The 21636-nt window shown below is 37.2% G+C and overlaps 1 protein-coding gene across 1 annotated transcript; it reads right to left on the reverse strand.

Annotated features, from left to right (window-relative positions):
* Positions 1-2312: 2312 nt before the first annotated feature.
* On the reverse strand, positions 2313-3032 carry LOC121451703 (40S ribosomal protein S4-like). Its single transcript, XM_041657422.1, has one exon. The coding sequence runs from the start codon at positions 3030-3032 to the stop codon at positions 2313-2315; it is 720 nt and encodes a 239-aa protein (XP_041513356.1).
* Between the last annotated feature and the right edge of the window lie 18604 nt (positions 3033-21636).

Genomic DNA, 21636 nt, shown 5'->3' on the forward strand with positions numbered 1-21636 from the left:
ATGGAAGATCAAAAACAACTTTCAAAGTCCAGGAAGCAATGCATTGCTGTTGCTAAATCACTCATCTAAGACACAGAGCTCTGCACCTTATCTCTCTAACTCTGACACATTAGCAGACCTCCCACTTCTCTCTCCTTCCTAATGTAACCAGTCTCTGGAAAACCTTTTTCTAACTTCAGCTTCTCTGTGATCAATATTTCTGTTTCTACATGTGAGATCTCAGAGCATTTGGCTTTCTATACTTTGGTAAGTTCATGGAACATGTTCTTTAGACACAATGAGATTTCACATCGCATAAGGAGACAATGGATACCAGCATCCTAGTCTCTGGTTTCTACAAGTGAGCATTGACATGTTCACCATTTAGCCATCAAATGTGCAAACAAATCCATCAATAAATCACTGTGAAAAGAATTTAAAACTGCTTCTTTGTGATACTTGATAATAAATAGATAAAACTTGTAGAAACTAGAGCAAGAATATGATTACATTTAATAGCATGAATTACCTCTTATTATTCAAACTACTAGATAATACGTGTGTGTGTGTGTGTGTGTGTGTGTGTGTGTGTGTGTGTGAGTGTGTATGTATGTATGTTTGCAGTCAGGTTGTCTATCATCAGAATTCTTTTTCATTATAAATTGGATCATATCCTAGAGGCGATAAATACTTCGTGGAAAGCTAGACATGCAGAGATTGCATAGCAGAATTTTTTTTTAATTTATTTATTTATTAAAGATTTCTGCCTCCTCCCCGCCACCGCCTCCCATTTCCCTCCCCCTCCCCCGATCAAGTCCCCCTTCCTCATCAGCTCAAAGAGCAATCAGGGTTCCCTGACCTGTGGGAAGTTCAAGGACCACCCACCTCCATCCAGGTCTAGTTAGGTGAGCATCCAAACTGCCTAGGCTCCCCCAAAGCCAGTATGTGCAGTAGGATCAAAAACCCATTGCCATTGTTTTGATTTCTTTTTTGTTTTTGTTTTTTTTTTGTTGTTGTTGTTGTGTTTCATCTTTCATTTAACAGAATTACATGCTGACATTCGATAATGTCAAATTACTCCTTAACAGATTTGTTCTTCTAGGAGTATCATTTGCTTTCTTTTTCTCTCCCTAATTTTGTTTCCTGACATATTATGTGTTATTATTTTCTTTGAATTACCATATCACAATGGAATATTTTTAGGAATCCTATTTTCATGGCAAAGGAAAAAAGTACATATCTGTGATACATCAAAACAGCATGTTTTTTTCTGGTGTTTGTCCAACAAAAGGACAATATACATTAAGTAAAATTCACACATTGTTAGTACAGTTGGTGTGGATGTGTGTGTTTCCTCCTCTGCTGGGATTATGTAATCATTGTGTTTTCTATGTGTGGTTATCCTCATTAACCTCTTTATTGTTTAGTTTTTCTTTAATCATATTCTATGGAACTGTATTTTTAGATAGATATTGCTTATATATTTTTTCAAGGAATGTCTTTTTTTTTTTTTTTTTTTTTTTTTTTTAGTTTTCATCATGCTGTTTAATCTAGCACGTTGCCTAGAAAGGCTTGTTAGCAAGAGTACAAATACGTCTCCAGCATGTCTCTTAGAGACTGGTTCACCCACTGCTCTGTTTGGCTGCTAGCCTCTTGTTTCTCTCTTCAAAAATTGTGAGGCGAATTCTCTGTTCAGATCAGTGCCCCATTTTATAATTGGGTTGATTAGCCTTTTATGGTCTAGTTTCTTGAGTTCTTTATATATTTTGGAGATCAAACCTTTGTCAGTTGCAGGGTTGGTGAAGATCTTCTCCCAGTCAGTGGGTTGTCTTTTTGTCTTAGTGACAGTGTCCTTTGCTTTACAGAAGCTTCTCAGCCTCAGGAAGTCCCATTTATTCAATGATGCCCTTAGTGTCTGTGCTGCTGGGGTTATACATAGGAAGTGGTCTCCTGTGCCCATGTGCTGTAGAGTACTTCCCACTTTCTCTTCTATCAGGTTCAGTGTGTTCGGACTGATATTGAGGTCTGCAATGAGGAATACTGAGAATTCAAGAACAATTGCAGTGGGTTTTTGATCCTACTGCACGTACTGACTTTGTGGGAGCCTAGGCAGTTTGAATGCTCACCTTAGGAGACCTGGATAGAGGTGGGCAGTCCTTGGGCTTCCCACAGGTCAGGGAACCCTGATTGCTCTTCGAGCAGATGAGGGGGGGGGACTTGATCGGGGGGGGGGGGGGGGGGGGGAGGGAAATGGGAAGCGGTTGTGGTGACGAGGCAGAAATCCTTAATAAATAAATAAATTAAAAAAAAATTGTGAGGCGGATTCCTTTTCCTCAGGGAAGAGAAATCCATGGTTTGTTGCCCTTGCCAATAACAAAAATGTTGGAAAGCTGGGTGGCAAAGCTGTTGCCATTGGCATCTTTCACATGGACCACATCAAAAGAGCCGGGATGTCTCTCTCTGTTGGTGATCACACCAATTCTTCCCAAGTTAGCACCCCCAGTCACCATACACAGGTTACCAGTGTCAAACTTGATGAAGTCGGTTATCTTGCCCGTATCCAAATCAATCTGAATGGTGTCATTCACCTTGATGAGGGGATCAGGGTAGCGAATAGTGCGAGCATCATGGGTCACCAGATGTGGGATTCCTTTTATGCCCACAAAGATCTTTCTCACTTTGCACAACTTGTACTTGGCCTCCTCAGTTGTAATACGATGAACGGCAAAGCGACCCTTGGTGTCATAGATCAGACGGAAGTTCTCTCCAGTCTTATCAATGCTGATGACATCCATAAACCCAGCAGGGTAGGTTATATCAGTCCTGACTTTGCCATCAATCTTAATGAAGCGCTGCATGCAGATCTTCTTCACTTCATCGCCAGTCAGGGCATACTTAAGCCTGTTCCTCAGGAAAATGATCAGAGGCAGACATTCCCTCAGCTTGTGAGGGCCAGTGGACAGACGAGGCGCAAACACGCCGGTTAGTTTATCCAGCATCCAATGCTTTGGAGCTGCTACACGCTTCAGATGTTTCTTGGGACCACAAGCCATGGCTGCGCTGGGAACGGAAAGAGACTCTCAAGGAATGTCTTAATTGTTCCATCTGTTGTGATGTTACAATTTTGATAGGTATAATATTCAGTGCTGGTATGTGTGGTGTCAGCGTTTATGAAACATCTATGCAAGCCTTTCTGGTTTTCAGAGTCAGCATTGAAATGACAGGAGTCATTCTTATAGGACTGCCTTAATAAGTTTATTGTCTTTTCCCCTTTCAGCTTTTAATATTCTTTCTTCATTTTGTAAGGTTAGTGTTTTCATTATCATGTGTCAGGGGGACTTTCTTTTCTGGTCCAGAGTATTTGGTGGTCTGTGTGCTTCTTGTGTATTGATAGGCATCTCTGTTTAGGTTAGCAAAATTTTCTTCTATAATATCATTTAAAATATTTTCTGTTTGTTTGACCTGAGTTTCTTTTCCTTTTTCTGTTTTTATTATTCTCAGATTTGGACATTTCAAGGTGTCCCAGATTGTCTGTATGTTTTGCGCCAAGAGTTTTTCAGATTTAACATTTTTCTTTGAGTGATATCAATTTCATCTATTATGTTTTTAGTGCCTTTTGTCCTTATTGAGTAGATTTTTTTTTCCTGGTTTCTTTTACCCTCTACTCTTCTTATGAGGATATGGTGCCTGGGTGTTTCTTGATACATAAGTCTTAGGGATTTCTGCTCTGTGTGGCCACTGGGGTTCTGAGTAATGTAGGTTTCTTTGTATTGTGAGCTATTGTTTATATAGTTGTGAGCTGTTGATACATTTATGCGGATTGGCTTGTGGGGGTAAGGTTTTCCACAGGAAGGAAGAAAACGGTGTTCAATCAGGATCTACTCAATCCCCTTGAAATAAGTACAGAGAATAAGGGCAGGACATAATAGGTAGTCTGCTAAGAGCTGATGATGACACCAGAGTAGTAGATTTTGGGAAGAGATGGGGAAAATGAAGGTCTGAAGCTGTCTCTGTACTTAATTTCACCTCTTGTTTCTCTGGCAGGTTTGTATAGTTGGTTCCCAGAGAAATCCTGCTGATGCTGTAGGTTGGGAAAATGTGATGAATAGAGAGACGGAAGCTTGAATGGGGAAGTTCCCTACAGTTCACTAGAGGGAGGGGCAGAGAAGAATATTTCAGTAGGTGACCTGCTTCAGTGCTGGGGATGGAACTGTGGGACTGTATTTGGAGGAGAGGAAGGAGAGGTAAATCTGAAATTATCCCATCTATTTCCAAGGTCAATGAGGATACTAAATTTTTAATTTACTCTCCAAAAAAAGTTCTTGGAAAACAAATAAATAAGTCAATATCTGAGAGATGAAATAGTTCAGAGACCTTGGGTTTGACTGTATCAAAAACATACTCATATCAAGTGAAGACAGGACTCTCAAACAGATAAAAAAAAACTTGTAGTGTGCATATGTAGTCTCTCCTTTTAACTAAATATACAAAATAATTTATCAAGAAAATTTCTTATATTCAAATGTCTAGTTTTCTTATTAAATCATAAGAAAAGCAAGAATATCTAGCTATTTGAAAATTAGTTCTTTACCATATTCCTAGCATATGTTAGAGTACTTTACATCAAGAGAATGACTTAATGTATTAGGAAGGAAGAAAGGACAGAAATGAGATTTCTATAGCTCATTTTTACAGACACTTTCTTTCCCCTTGTTTGTTGAAACATCTGCTACAATCACTCTTAAGAAGGGCTCCTCTCCAAAATCCACGCATGAACACTAACCTAGGGCATTTTATGAACTATATTGTGGATTTTCTCTTGTTGGACCACTTTCATTTCCTGTCCACAAATGTAGCAAGTTCTTTCTATGTCACATTCTGCCTATATGCTTATTCTCAAAGATTATTTAACCTAGGCATATATCAGTGTACATGGTGGCCATGATGCTATACTTATTGGATAACAAACGTTTTAAACAAACGATTACTACTTTGAAAAATGAGTTCAGAAGATAAGATATGAGTGTTTGAGTCTCAAGAGGCAGCCAGGGAGACTCCTAGGTATTGTCTTTTAAGTGTACATTGTCTTCCTTGTCTATGATTTTGTCATCTACTTTCCATTAATCTCCTTCAGATCTAGTTTATAGAAAGGTGTCTACATTAAAAATCTGCTAGGTTTTATTCTTTGGATTCAATTCCCAGGGAATATATCCTGACAGGATTTGTAGTTAAAATTTTCTCAAATTCTCCTACAAAGATAAATCACTGCTATCTCTAGCTGCTCGAGAAAAAGGTTTCCCACAAAGGAAATACACCATGAACATACCAACATGTTCTTTAAAACCATTTGGTAGGAGCCCGGCCAAGGTGGTGCACGCCTTTAATCCCAGCACTCGGGAGGCAGAGCCAGGTGGATCTCTGTGAGTTCGAGACCAGCCTGGTCTACAGAGCTAGTTCCAGGACAGGCTCCAAAGCCATAAAAAAAAAAAAAACCATTTGGTAGGGTTGGTTATGTGTAGTATTCTTAAACAGAAAAAGTTTAAAAATCAGAAAAATCATTTCAAAGGACCACTTCCCTTCTTAAATCTTTAGCCACTTTGTGTTTTGGAGATTATTTTCTCATCATCTTATGTTTCTTAGTTATAGTTAGCTAAGTGTCTATTTAGTTTGGCAAATTTGCCAAGGCTTAAGGAATTGATACATCTTTAAACTATGAAAATGTAATTCACTTGTATATTAATGGTTATTAATGTGTTGCATGGAAGTTTTCATAAGATGATGTTGCCCACTTATTTAAAGACCTTGGGTTTGAACATATTTTCTGGGGGACCATATTTTCCCCATATATTACTATAACTAATTGGATTTATTTTTCTACAGTGACTCCAAATATTCTCCATTGGGACAAAGACTGAAGTGATTCTCTTTCTAAGTTTGTCAAACCTATAGGAAACATTTCATTTGAAATTGGTTGTGTATAGATGGTACAGTATTTATTTACAAAGTTGTTTTACTTACACAATTATGAAGCAATCTAATGGATGATAAAAGTATCTGTGGCAGGGAGGTGTTTCACAAGTAATGTAGTATGTACAATATCTAACTTCATTAACTGCTTCTTAGAAGTGTTACTATTATGCTCTGTGGCTATTGCTTATAACCTGTCTTTGTGGGAAAATATTTTAATAAGTAAATATTACTTCAACCCTTGCATAATGAGCAGGTTCCAAAATGCTGTCATCTTTCTACCCTAGCCTCAAGTTTCCAAACTATTTCAAAGTTTTACTTTCCTGGGAGCAGATAATGGATTTCCAACATTCTGTATTTGAGCATAACATGTCACAAATCACATCTACTTTTTAATAATTAACAATTTTACTTTCAAAAGCAACACATTCTTATAAATCAATGACAAGCATTTGTGAATATTTCATGGAGTCCCAAACTCCGGTTTTATGGAAGAGTGCTGACTACACATTTGAATGAGGAGTGAGGAAAAATTCTATAAAGCACCAAGAGTTCTGTTTAGAAATTCTTCGTGTCTTTAACTTTTCCACATATGTAACAGAAATTATAAAAAAAGAAAAATCTAAGTTAGTTGCTAGTGAGGGGATTTAGCTATAAATTTACACTGTTGAGTTTGCCTTTCTATTTCTATGTTTTATATACTCATGAAATATATATTTTTAGTGAAATTTAAGTTTGTATTAGGCAAGGAAACAGACACATCATTTTTGAGAGAATTAGAAAAAGCAAAGTGCTAATGAAAGCATTTATTACATTCGAGGGGTTAAGTTAAATTTCAGATATCTTTGATGCTGTAGTAGCGGAGGGTAAAATGTTTGCTCTTTTTAATTTAGGTTACATTTAATTTCAAACAGTTTTGAAAATACAATTAATGAGGAAAATCACATTAGTAAGAGGGATTTTTTTATTTCTTTAAAGACTAACTACTTATTGATAACCTACTCTATAAAAAGATCTAGTTCAACAGAGTAAACAAAAGAGAAATAAATGCAACTCTTGCAGTACCTAAGAGTCAAGAATATGAGCAATTGTTAATAAAATATTTGTGATAATTTTAAAAGTACATTAGAAAATTTAGAAAGTGCTTTCCAGCCATGCATGCAGTGCATACCTTAAATCCAGCGCTCTGGATGCAGAAGCTGGCAGATTTCCATGAGTGACAGGCCGACCTGGTCTATATAGCTAGCACCAGAATAGCCAAGGCTACAGTTACAGCCCGTTTCAAACAAACAAACAAACAAACAAACAAACAAGTGTATTCAATTCTGAAAAAGAAAAATATTAACCAAGGCCTTATTTGCATGTTGGATACCAAGTATGATTTATATACAAATTTATGTCTCCTCAAAGCCTTGTACCTTAGTACATTTTATCTCATTTTGGCTTCAATTTCGAAGGTTAAAAAATCATGTTTTTTTAAAAATATAACTAGGGTTCTCAATAAAATATTATCAGATATTTTCCTACATTAATTTAATGCAAAATAAAGAAGTAGCCCATGAAGAAACTTGTTGCTGTATTGCAAAAAAGTTTGGCTCTAAAACAGTCTAGGAATTCATTGCTTCAATCTTCTGTATAGGATCAATAATCTTGCAGCCAGGTAGACATGGCTGTAACAGAACATAACTACTTTACTCAGTATTGAAAATAGGTATAAAGAAGTAATAAGACAATTGATATTCCATTCCTTTTCATTTATGATCTGTCTCACTTTTCAGATAATTTGTTGATAGAATATAAGATCGAAAGAGTTGTGAGTGTACATTGTTTTGGATATTAATCAGCTCTCTTTAATGCAAAGCAATCTCAGAGGAACAGAAACCAGGCACAGGCATGGGTACTCTACCGACTTTCTTCATACGGTAGCATGGCCCTGGGGGAATCTGACACAGGAGTCTCATTTTGGTTAAACCTTTGCTAGCATCATGCACTTGATCATCCTCTTGAACTTCTCACTTGTAAGCAGAAGAACTGGTCAAAGAGCAGACATATATTTAGACTCTTTTATGACTGGCCATCAGATCAGTTGTTTGCATGATATTTAATAGCCAATCAGAACCTCATTTTAAGATATCTTAAGATAAAATTCTATCTGTATAATCATGAGTAGTGAAAAATCAAATTTAATGTGAAACTGTCTTGAAGATGTGAACTGATGAGTATGCTGGAAAATGAATGGTGTCAGCTGAGTTCTTGTGGAGTTGTAAAGGAAGCCATAAATGTGGGTCTGGGATGACATATGTAGCCTTGAGCATCCTATGGAGATTAGGCCATTATTTTGAGTTGGTACTACTCGAAAGATTTTTGATTAAAGAAATTTTTATACAGAAAACATTACAGATGATGGGTCTAAACATTGTTCTCCTAGGTTTGTTATTACTGGTGTTTTCATTCATTTGATGCTATTCTTCCTAAACCAAATTAATTTTTCTACTGTTTCAGATGTTTGTTAACCTTTCTTTGGGCTCATATCTCTCAGTTTTGAAATTAAATTTATATGTTCAGGATGACTGATATTGAATAACAGCCTTGAGAGTGAATAGAGATGGCAGCAAGGAGAATTACCTGTTGTGACATTGTCAAAGGTAGAAAAAAATCCACTTCCCATAAATTTTCTATTTTATACCTTCATTTATTGTCCTGTAGTTAGTAATCAGAGCTTGAGTAAATGCCCTGTCAGCAGGAAGCATTCCTCAAGCTTGCTGAAATATAAAGGTAGATGACTAGAGTTGCATATTAACATAAGTTTCATATTAAAGTGCATAGAAAAGGTAAATACTGATGAAAAATCTGACAATAATATTCAGCATTAATTGGTATTTTGAGTGACAGTGTTAAACAAATTGAATTTATGTGAGTCGGTCACATTTTATATGTGTGCTACATTACAATTAATTTTACTTAGAAATCTTTTTAAAATCTCTTCGTAGCTTTGTACTTTTCTGTGATCTCTGATTTGACAGGGGCTCAAAATAGTTTCTTGTGAATAGAATGGTTCAGACACACAAATCACTAAAATGTCTAGGGGTACTATAGGATGTGAACACAGGTCCACATATAAATATAGCCACACACAAAGACAGAAAGAGAGAGAGAGACACAGAGAGAGAGAGGAGGCAGAGACAGGCAGCGTTACTATTGAATGACTAAGTTTTAAATATCCAATAGAGTTGGAAAACACAGCTATCAGAGCTATTCAAACATTTACTAATAGAGTTTTATTTCATTTTATTATTCTTGATACTTTTATAGGTGACATTGTTGATGAAAGATATTGGCATGCCCCTGGCATTTATAAATACAAAATTAGCAACAGAATCGTGCTTTTGTTTAGTTTCTACGGCTCCTGCTAGATCATTTTCCATTGTGCTTGTAATTGGAAATGATGAACATATGTCTATGGTTTATGAGACTGCTATTAAAAGTCTATTACTCACTGGCCAAAAGGCAGAAGTATGAGGACATCCATTAGGCATGCTTTGCGTGGTTTGTGAATTGGAATTTTCAGATAAAATACGGATAAAGGCCTTATGAAATACATGGAATAAGAAATTGGGTGCTGAATAGGGGTGCAGGGTAGTAAGTGGTCATGAAGCTTGACTGTGTTAAAATATTCTCAATATGGAAATTGAAGTTTCAATGAGAGTTTTCAAAGAAATAAAAACTGTGGTGGTGCCTGGACACCACTAAGGAGAAAGGCATGTGTGGTAAATGAAAAGGAAACATGAAAAACAGAGAATAAAATTAAGAAAAAACAAACATTTTTCAGGGTCATCATGGACAACAAAATTATAGTGAAATAATGATCAAGACAGAAGGCCTATGAGACAATGTAAAGCAAAGCAAGCCTGCAAGGGAGGCAGAGGACCTGAAAGCTTGCCAACTAGTCCATGAAGATGTTTGGTTAAATTAACTTAATCCCCACTAAACGGAACTTTATCTTTCCATACTTTAATTTGAATCTTTTCTTCAGTTCACACCTTCAAATTAACATGCTTCCTCTGGGAACTGGACTATTTCCCTCAATGAAAGAAAGCTATTAGGTGTACTTTAGTTATCAGATACTGATTTTCTGTGGTATCAGAATTATAATTATAGTGAATAAGTGCATCATTAGAAAGTTTACTACCAGTGTTAAATATTTCTTGTATGAAACCAAAGAACAAATAAGTCCTCTTAAGTGGGAACCAGCAATAATGGTTGACTTGAAGAACAGGTAAATGTCTTGCGAATACAATGAGTGTCTAAAAGACACTTTTATCTCTTGTATTGGCTGCCAGGTGCCCTTGGTTAGATAGGTTGTTCCATACACTTAGCCTGGAGTTATGAGTGTCATTTTCTCTCATATCAAATATGTATTCTGTTCGTAAATTTTCTCTGACTTGGATGTTTCTTATCACACATATTTAATTTTCCTTATGTTTCAATATTTTGATTTAATAAGGTTCCTCTCTATTAGTTTTCCCAACATCATTTTGAGGAGTATCCTGATATTAATAATATATATTCAAATTGACAAAAGCTAGATTTATTTGGGAAGAACTGCAGCTGAGAACATGCCTTTACCCGGATTTCCTGAAGACAAGCCTCTGAGACCTTTTCTTAATTAGTGACAGGTGTGGGAGTGCCCAGCCTATTGTAGGTGGTGATTCCCTGGTCAGCAGGTCCTGCAGCTTACAAGAAAACAGACTGATTAAGAAAACAAGCCTCTAAATCAACATGATCAAAGCTCATCTGAACTCAGTGAGCGAGGCATCACGCACAGGGCCTGCGCACATCTTTATCAGGCCCTCCGTGCTTGTATTATGACTTCCAGTTTAGTGTTTGTAAGGGATTCCTGAAAGTGGGTCTTTGATCCTTTCACCGACACTTGGGCTCTTTTTTCCTGTTTATTTATCTTGTCCAGTTCTGACGTGTTAGTTTTTTTTTATCTTTTGTATTTTATTTCATTATTATCCTTTAGAAGCCTGTTTGTTTTCTTTTTAAAATTTTTTCAAAATTTCTTTATTTATGTATGTATTTTACATCTCTGCTGCAGTTCCCCTTCCATCCTGTCCTCCTAGTCACTCTTTGCCACTCCCCTTTGTCCACACCCTCTCAATCCACTGCTCCTTTTCTGTTTAGGAAAGTGCAATTATCCCATGAGCATGAAAATATGACATATGAGATCGAGCACCTGCAGGATAGTAAAAAAAAATATGGTGTATCAAGTTGCAGTAAGATTAAGCACCGCCCATGTTTTGAGGTTGGAAAAACCAGCACAGTAGAAGGAGTGGGGTCCCAAAGACCAGCAAATGAGTCAGAGACAACCCCTGTCCCCACTGCTAGGAGTCCTACGAGAAAAGCAAGCTGTACAACTGTCACACACATGCAGAGTGTCTAGGTCAGTCCCATGTAGGCTCCCTGGTTGTTGGATCAGTCTCTGAGCCCTATGAGGCCAGGTTAGCTGATTCTGTGGATTTTCTTGTGGTGTTTTTGACAGCCTCTGATTTCGGGAATCCTTGTTCTCTGTTCTGAAGGATTCTCTGAGCTTCATATAATGTTTAACTGTGAGTCTGCATCTGTTTTCACCAATTACTGAATAAAGCCTCAGACAGAAAAGTTGAAGGGATGTGGGGAGAATTGGGAGAAATAAAATAAAATAAAACTACTCAGGATGTATTATATTAGAAAATATCTATTTTCAATAAAGGTTGAAAAAGTAATTAAAATAAATAAAATTGAGGGTTGGGGAGCAAAGAAATAAAGCAGTGTAGCCAGCCTTGGGGACTAAGCCAGTAAACAGCAGTCCCATGGCATCTGTATTAGTTTCTGTCCACTGGTTTCTGTCTTGAGTTTCTGCCTAGACTTCCATTGACAAAGCTATAAGGTGAAATAGGAGCTTTCTTCCCCAAGTTGCTTCTGGCCATGGGATTTGTCACAAATTAAAATCTTAATTATGGAAAATAAAAAGGGTGGGTAGCTTATAAAGAAACAGCAGAAAAACCTCTTAAAATTACTTTGTATCTATTTTTTTCAGATAAACATGAATTATATCTTTGTTTATTTGATTATTCCATTCTCAGACTAGCTTTGGTAATTTTACTTTAACAGGATTATATATTAAAGTTTATAGATAATACTGTGACTTGGATGTGACAATATTCCTCTCATCATCAGTGTATAAGCCTTTTATTTTTTAACTATTAACTATATTTACTTTAAAAATTCAACTGAAGCACTGATAGGAAATAAGAGAGGGAGAAATAATTGATACATTTTCAAAAGTATGTTCCAGTTTCATTTTTGGTTTCTATGATAAAATATCCTGACAAAAAGCAACTTCGTAGAGAAGGGGATTGTTTCCATTCCAGGTTGCAGTTCTGACTCTGTGGAAGTCAAAGCAGGTGCTTCAGTTACATCACATCCACAGTCAAGAACAAAGAACCACAGAATCCAATGCGTAAGATATGGTGCCAGCCATAGACTGCAGATCTTCCCCGTGACTTGACAGGACAAGCTTCCACAGACATTACCCCAGGTCATCACAATGCAGACAGTGTAGAGAGACCTGAGACTCTCTTCCCAGGTAATACTAGGTTGAGTCAATTTGACGAAGTTAATTATTACCACAAGGTGTGTACCAGAGAGAGCAGACAAATGGGGATGAGGTAAGCAATTTAAACCTCTTACTATTCTTTAAACTTTTTTTCAAATATTTTGTTTTATATATAAAAAACTTATATTGTTGTGTACGAATATTTAATTGAAACATACATATCACATTTGTCAGTAATATGTGTGTCATTATGATTTGATATATGCATATATTCTGTATCAGATCTCACAGTCAAATTAATTCGCATGTCTACAATAACTGACAGAAATTTTTTTTTGTTATTTTTAAGGTAAGTTTATCTAAAATCCATTCACTTCTACCTTGTCATGTGAACAATTTGTTTCATTTAGTCATAGTCACTAATTGTTATAGTAGATTCCAAGAAACTTTTAATCTTATTGTGTAAGTTTTTTGATCTCGGATAATGATTTCAATGTTGATTCAAATGTCAGGAAGTTACTAAGAAAGCATCGAAGATGATAGGTTTTAGAAGAAACACTTGTTATTATGATGATTAAGCACGTTTTGGCATGGGAGAAACTTATAAAATAATCATAAAACTAAGTTTAAGACAAATTTCAAGTGTGTGATTGTCAGGGAATCATAGGGAACCCTGTTTGGATAGGTTAGAAGGAGGCCTCATCCGTTGTTTAATTACTAAAGAACTTCACCATTGTGAAATGATGGCGGGCCAGCTTCAAAAACAGAGTGGGGTTTACCTGAAGGAAAGCAATGTGTGAGAGGACTTGAGGCCATAAAGAGGTAAAGGAGGAAGAATGGAGGATCAACTCAGCACTGCACACGCAGGAGAATGAAAGTAGAAATTCTACCTAGTTATCGAGGGGACTCTGCAGCTCGCAAAGCATTTTATTCTATAGTGTGTGAAAAGAATTAGCAGGGAGAGCATGATTGGGGAGCTTGACAATTCCTTCAGAACTGGAACGATGGTTGTGAAGGCCAGGCAGTGTCATTTCCATGCTAGACGTGTTTGCTGAAGGTATTTATAGGTGCTCATCAGAAGTGATGGCTGCTTATGATAGCAATGATGGTTTTATTATCCAGATGGCTTCTCTCTGTGTGCAATGATTTTCATGGCATGTTAAAGTATCAAGATACATGGCAATAAAATTAAAATTCAGATGTGAGATGTTTAGTCAGATTTTTTTGGTATTGTATGGAAACTTCTATTGTTCTTATAAATGATCATTTTTCTCTCTTGGTACATTTAAGAGAGGGGAAATATGCACAGTAATAAAATAATAAAGAAAATAGAAATTTTGACTTGGTTTCAGTATTAAAATCTGTCTTGGCAATGAGAAAATTCTCAAACACTAGACACTTAAACTTATGCCTTGAGATTTCTAAGACTTCAGCATGCTAGTCTTTTACAATAAAATTTGAAATGTTCTTTCAAATGCAGTATGGAAAACATTTCATTTCATTGTTCTTTTCTAGTTGTGAATGCTAGACTATTAAAAATTACATCTTCAAGTGATGAGACATAGTAGTTAAGTGCTATGGTTGAGGCATTGAGAATGCAAATAAGAACAAAAACAAGCCTGAGCACACACGAGAGCATACGTGCACAGACACACACACGAGAGCATACGTGAACAGACACACACACACAAGAGCATACGTGCACAGATACACACACACGAGAGCATACGTGCACAGATACACACACACGAGAGCAACGTGCACAGACACACACACACGAGAGCATACGTGCACAGATACACACACACGAGAGCATACGTGCACAGACACACACACACGAGAGCATACGTGCACAGACACACACACACACATGAGAGCATACATGCACAGACACACACACACGCAGAAGGAGAGAAACAAAATGAAGGAAATATGAAAAATACATGGAAATCTATCTTTTAACTAAACCAAACAATACAATTTAATTTGGAAAAAAATGGTTGTACCCTTTTGCACTGAACATGTGGACAGAATACAAAATAGGGACCAAGCCGTGTTTTGTTTCTGAGTTGTATAACAAATTTTTGAAATTTTGTATGTTGTGTTGTGATTTGAAATGATATATTTTGGTAAGATTGCCATTTTCACTATGCTAATTCTGCCTACCCAAAAGCATGGGAGATCTTTCCACTTTCTGGTGTCATCTTCAATTTCTTTCTTCAAAGATTTAAAGTTCCTGTCATACATGTCTTCCACTTGTTTGGTTAGAATTACTCTGAGATATTTTATGCTACGTGTGGCTATTGTGAAGGGTGTTCTTTCTATTATTTCTTTCCCAGCCCTTTTATCTTCTGTGTACAGGAGGGCTACTGATTTTTTTGAGTTAATCTTGTTTCTTTTTACATTACTGAAAGCGTTTATGAGTCATAGAATTTCCTTGCTAGAATTTGTGGATATCATATATAAACTATCATATCAGCAGCAAACAATGAGAGTTTGACTTCTTTTCCAGTTTGTACCCACTTGATCTTCTTTTAGTGTCTTATTGCTCTAGATAGGACCTCAAGAACTATATTGAATAGATATGGAGAGAGTGGACAACCTTTTATTGTTCCTATTTTGAGTGAGGTAACTTAGACACAGAAAGACAATTATCACATGTACTCACTCATAGGTGATTTGTAAACATAAAGTAAAGACGGCCAGCCTACAAACCACAACCGCAGAGAAATTAGACAACAATGAGGACACTAAGATAGACTTTCATAGATCTAATCTACATGGAAAAGTAGAAAAAGACAAGATCTTCTGAGTAAATTGGGAGCATGGGGACCTTGGTAGAGGGCTGAAGCGGGCAGGGGAGAGGCAGGGAAGGGAACAGAGAAAAATGTAGAGCTCAATAAAAAAAATCAATAAAAAGAAATGATATCTTAAATTATCTTTACATGTTTTAAAGTTAGATAAAGTTTGCTATTGTCTATATTATTAACATTAATGCATTGATTTGACAATGAGGGTGAAAGCTCACATTTATAACCTTAATATGCCTTAGGTCTTTTGATTAATTGAAGGAAGATTTTGCAGCTTCATAACACTTACTTCAAATGGCAGGAATGCTTTTATTTAAAGGTTGTTTTGAGTATCCCTAAACTGTAACCTTTCTTATTCATGTAACAATCACAGTTAAATGGGAAAGACAGGGTGCTACCAACTACTTTAGAATTAGACATATATTTAAGCATTGTGAGTCATCATGTGGGTACAAGAAATTGAAGTGTGATATGCAAGATATTCATCAGTATGGCTATAGGATAAGGTCATTTCAGGTTCCCTATCCTCAGCTGCCCAAGGAACTAACTTGGGACATTGCCCTGTGCACCTGGGAGCCACTGTAGGTTCAAGTCTCTTACCAACCCTAAGGTGGTTCCCTTAATTAAGTTATGTGATTTCCTGCTCCTCTATCCGATCTTGTTTTATCCCCAATCATCCCGTTTCCCCAAGTTCCCCCATCCTCCCCTTCTCACTTTTCTCTCCCCTTCTCCCCTTATCCCCATCCCACCCCACCCCCAAGATCCCAATTTTTTTGCCCAGCAATCTTGTCTATTTTCCATAGCAGGGATAATAACTATATGTTTTTCTTTGGGTTCACCTTCTTATTTAGCTTCTTTAGGATCACAAACTATAGACTCAGTGACCTTTATTTATGGCTAGAAACCAGTTATGAGTGAGTACATCCCATGATCCTCTTTTTGGGTCTGGGTTACCTCACTCAGGATAGTGTTTTCTATTTCTATCCATTTGCATGCAAAATTCGAGAAGTCATTGTTTTTTATGGCAGAGTAGTACTCTAATGTGTATAGAACCTTCATCTAGCGATGGATGGAGATAGAGCCAGAGACCCACACTGGAGCATTGGACTAAGCTCCCAAAGTCCCAATGAGGAGCAAAAGGAGGGAGAACATGAGCATGGAAGTCAGGACCACGAGAGGTGCACCCACCCACTGAGACAGTGGGGCTGATCTATTGGGAGTTCACCAAGGCCAGCTGGACTGTGGCTGAAAAAGCATGGGATAAAACCGGACTCTCTGAACATGGCAGACAATGAGGGCTGATAAGAAGCCAAGGACAATGGCATGGGGTTTTGTTCCTACGTCATGATCTGGCTTTGTGGGAGCCTAGCCAGTTTGGATGTTCATCTTCCAAGACCTGGATGGAGGGGGGGGAGGACCTTGGACTTTCCACAGGGAAGGGAACCCTGACTGCTCTTCAGACTGGAGAGGGAGGGGGAGAGGAGTGGGGGGAGTGGGAGAGGGCCGGGAGGAGGGGGAGGGAAATGGGAGGCTGGGAGGAGCTAGAAATTTTTTTCCATAAAAAAAATATAAAGAAAAAAGAAAAAAAAAGAAATTGAAGTGTGGTCCTCTAGAAGAACAACCATGCTCTTAACTGGCTAGCCATTTCTCCAGCCATTGAATGGTAACATCCTAGTTGTTCTTTCTTTTTTCTTCTTTTTATTTATTCTTTTCACACACAATACATCTTGATAACAGCTTCCCCTCTCTCCACTCCTCTCTGCCATGCCCAACTTTCCTTATCCCCAGATCCACTGCTCTTCCATGTCCCTTCAGAAAAGAGTATACCTTCTAGGGGTATCATCCTCACATGGCATAATAAACTGCAATAAAGATTAGGCACACATCTTTAAATCAAGGCTGGACAAAACAACGCAGTAAGAGTAAAAAGGTCCCAAGAGCAGGCAAAAGAGTCAAAGATAGCCCCACTCCTATTGCTAGAATTGCCACAAAAACAACAAACTAAACAACCATAGTGTATATGCAGAGGATCTAGCACAGACCTATACAGGCTCCGATTGTGGCTTCTGTCTCTGTGAGCCTTCATGAGCCCTGTTTAATTGATTCATAAGGCCAGGTTTCCCTAATGTTCTCAACTCCTCTGGTTACTACAATCCTTCCTCCCCATTTTCTGCAGGTTCACTGAATTCTACTTAATGTTTGACTGTGGGTCACTGTATCTGCTCTCATCAGCTGCTGAATGAAGTCTCTCTGACAGCAACTAGGCTAGGCACTCAACTATGAGTATATCAAAATATCATTAGGAATTTTTATTTTGGTCAGTCTTGTTTGGTTCTGCCCTAGATCTCTGGGCCATCTAACTTCTGGTTTCTAGTCATCCAGTCTGTGACAGGCATGGCCACATCATTTGTGATGTGGTCCTCAAGTTAGACTAGTCATTCATTGGTTGGCCATTCTCACAAGATCTGAGCCAACATTGACCCAGCACATCTTGTAGGAAGAACATTTTTTAGATCAAAGCTTTTGTGACTGGGTTGGCATCCCAGTTCCACCACTGGAAGCCTTGCCTACCACTATAAGGTAGCTGGTTCAGATTTCATATCCTCCATCACAAAGTGTCCTCACAAGGGTCATCCTCATAAATTTCTGGAAGTTTCCATTGTGGTAGCTTTCCACATTGCCCCACCCCCAAATGCCCCTCAGTTTTAGTTGTCTCTCCGCATACATGCTTCCTCCATACCTCTTCCCCTATATAATCCCACCTATTTCCATCCCCACCTGCCATCATTTCACCACGAGAATCTATTCTATTTCCCACTCACAGGGAAATCTATACATCCCTCCAGAACCATACTTGTTACTTCCGGTCTGTGTGTTATAGTATGATTTGTGTAACAGCTAATATTCACTTATAAGTTAGTGCATGCTATGTTTCTCTTTCTTGATCTGAGTTGCCTTGACCAGGATGATTTTACCTAGTTCCATCCAATTGCCTGCACATTTTATGATGTCATGTTTTTAACAGATAATAATACTCCATTGTATAAAGATACCACATTTTCTTTATCCATTCTTCATTTGAGAGGCATTTAGCTTGCATTCAGTTACTGGTTATTATGAATAAAGTCATAGTGAACATAGTTGAATAAGTGTCCTTGTGGAAGGGTGGGAAAATATGGTTTGAAAGAAGTTAAGGAAGGTGCTAAGACCAGTTTACTTATGTAGAAATTGCCAAAAATGTTTCATCAGACACATGCATAGTCTGTAAAAATTATCAGGTATTTAATACATACATACTATTGTTAAAAATTAAAGTGATAGGGTATGATATAATCAGGAAAATATTCAGTGAAGAATGTGTGAATGGAAAGTGATGAAATACGGAGATAAATGGATGAAAGTGGAAAAATTATATTGAGTGAGGTAACATAGATACAGAAAAACAAGCATTGAATGTTCTTTCTCATATGTTGAGTACAGTTTTGAATCTTACTTTATTCAACATTGAGTATCAGTAGAAGCCAGAAAACCAGAAAGAGAACACTGAGAGAGGGATGTTTTAAGATAAAGTGGATTGTAGAAAAATATGAAAGTAGAGAGAGGGGATACTGAGTGAACAAAGGTTAAAACAGGGAAAGCAGGGAAGATTAGAGAAAACAGGGAACAAGGAAAATGGTAAACAAACTTGAAGGTGTAGGAAAAGGCCATATGGAAAGCATATTATAGCCAAATTAAAATTTTATTTTGAAAGGAGACATACTGCATGACTGGAAAAGACTGTTTCTTGAACCCACTGGTTATAAAATAAAAATCTCAGTACCAGACTTGGGATATCTACAAACAAGTTATTATTCAGGGATTTCTCAGAAGCCCCTGAAATAATACAGGCTCTTGCCATTCATCTTGCTTGTCCACAATAACTAGGTGCTGAAGACACCACATTGTTTAACGATATAGAAAAATCAGTCTGCAACTGATATGGATATGTCTTCCATGTTTCCTTTCCCAGAAGTTGCGATATAGAGTGTTGGATGCAAAAAAGACAATAAAGGTATTACTCATATGTGAACCCTACAAGACCTGTCTCCTAAAGTGTGTTATTTTTTTATAGTGGTAACTCACTACTGTGACTTGTTTTGAGGTTCACTCCACAAGAGAAAATCCCCTTCTAGGATTGCAAACCTGTTCAAAAACTCACACCAGGGGAGATCACAGGCATTTGTTAGAACCCAGCAGTGTGGTTTAGCTAAATTACCAGAATCAAATTGATTTCTTGGTGCTTCTGCTTATGGCAATATAAATAGTACTCCCAGTCTTAATCACAGATGTCTCTTTCCAGTGGATGTTGAACAAAAAAACTCATCGTTGTACAAATGTTGAGAATAAGTGGTGGATGAGGGTTTAGCTTTAAATAAGATTTTTAAAACATTCTCTTTAAGGGTCAAAGACAATTGTGGAAGAGGATATAAAAAAATATATGTGCTGTAAAACATGTGTGGAAAATTCTTTAAAATGTCATTTGCTATATAAGATATAGTCCAGTGCAATCATGAATTCAAAAGGGGTGGGTACTTGAACTGTGTATGAACAAGAAAGGAGATGTCAATGATAAGGCATAGATGAGTGAGGGGCTCAGAAAACCCTCTTTTCACTGTTAAATTATTTGCTATAAACAGATTCAAAGATTGGTGTAGTGATATTTCATTTGTATTTAAATAAATGAAGCTTGCCTGAAGATCAGAGAGTGAAACAACCCTACTGGTCAGCCTTACAGCCATAGAAACTGGGTGGTAATGGTGCATGCCTTTAGTCCAACCTTCGATTTCTCCCTCTTAAAACATTTTACCATTTTTTTTCTTCTGATATTCTCTTACTCTTTTTATTTCTTCTCCCCAACCATTGCACTCGCAATTATGCCTATCTAAATAAAATAAACCAAAATATTCTCTCTGGTGTAGAACAATTCTATATCTGTAAATTATGTTTTAAATAAATGCTGATTATTTGATAGCCAAGCAGGAAGTATAGGTGGGTAAATCAGACAGGAAGTAGAGGTGGCACAATGAGAACAGGAGAATTCTGGGAAAAAGGAAGCTCTTTCCCAGTCCTCCCCAGAGCACTGAAGAAGCAGGATATGACCTCCCCACTGAAAAAGGTACTGAGTCATGTGGTTAACATAGATAAGAATAATGGGTTAATAAAATAAACTAGAAGAGCTAATAAGAAGCCTGAGCAAATGGGCCGATGAGTTTATAACCTAATGTAAACTCTGTGTGATTTTCTTTGGGACCTTGAGGGCTGTGGGAACTGGGCAGGACATAAACCCTGACAAGCATACCCTCATGTTACATCTCTCCCAAGGAAGGATCTTGTAATGCCTCAGCTATATTATGTCTTTTTTCCCATAGAGACTGATGACTGGATCTGCACATATGTATTACAGATTATTGTGAAAAACTTATCAGTTACCTGATTAAACTAATGAGGATAGATCTCTCTATATATACACATATATAATCTATATATCATTATTTATTTATTTATTTATTTATTTATTTATCTGTTTAGGAGAGGAGCTATATGTGAATATCTTCAACTAGGGAATGGTATAAGCTTATGGTTTAGCAATAAAATAACAAAACAAACAATTAAATATTAATAAATGTTTATTTTATAAATAAAATATATAATTAAAATAAAATAAGAAAAATAGTTTTAAGATTTAACAGAAAATTTAGTATCTCTGAAGAATCTAAGGTAGGAACAAAACCTTTCTTCTAGTTGATGTCGTTTTGATGATTAAATATCTGAAGCTTCTTCAATTTAGCCCTTTAGAAAACTGAAATAAACTAAACAGAATCAAGAGATTCTGGTCTCAGTTCCCTGCTTTTCCCCATCTTTCCCCAAATCTCAGACCTTAGTGCAGCGCTCAACACATTCCTAAGCATTTTACCTGGTGTGGCAGAAGAAACGAAGACAGCATATGTTTCTGCTGTGTAACTCAATACTGCTCTGGACAGACCCAGCCTTTTATGTGAGACTGGAGACCCAAGTACGACTATAGAGTGAAAAGAGGGAGAAAGAGAGGGAGGAGAGGGAACACTGAGCTTGCCTTGGATCTGCCATCATCACAGGAAGAAGATGAATATGTGGATTATGACTTTGTGTGATACCCACCTTTTATACCCACTTTATACCTTAAGTGACATGACCCTTGTGACTCAGTTCTACTAAGAATCATAGGATTTAAGAAGTATCTGGCATATCTGGATTTACATTCAG

This window comes from Microtus oregoni, unplaced genomic scaffold, assembly GCF_018167655.1.
Source record: "Microtus oregoni isolate MIOR12 unplaced genomic scaffold, Mior012 000008F_ref0000371, whole genome shotgun sequence".
Classification (NCBI taxonomy): domain Eukaryota; kingdom Metazoa; phylum Chordata; class Mammalia; order Rodentia; family Cricetidae; genus Microtus; species Microtus oregoni.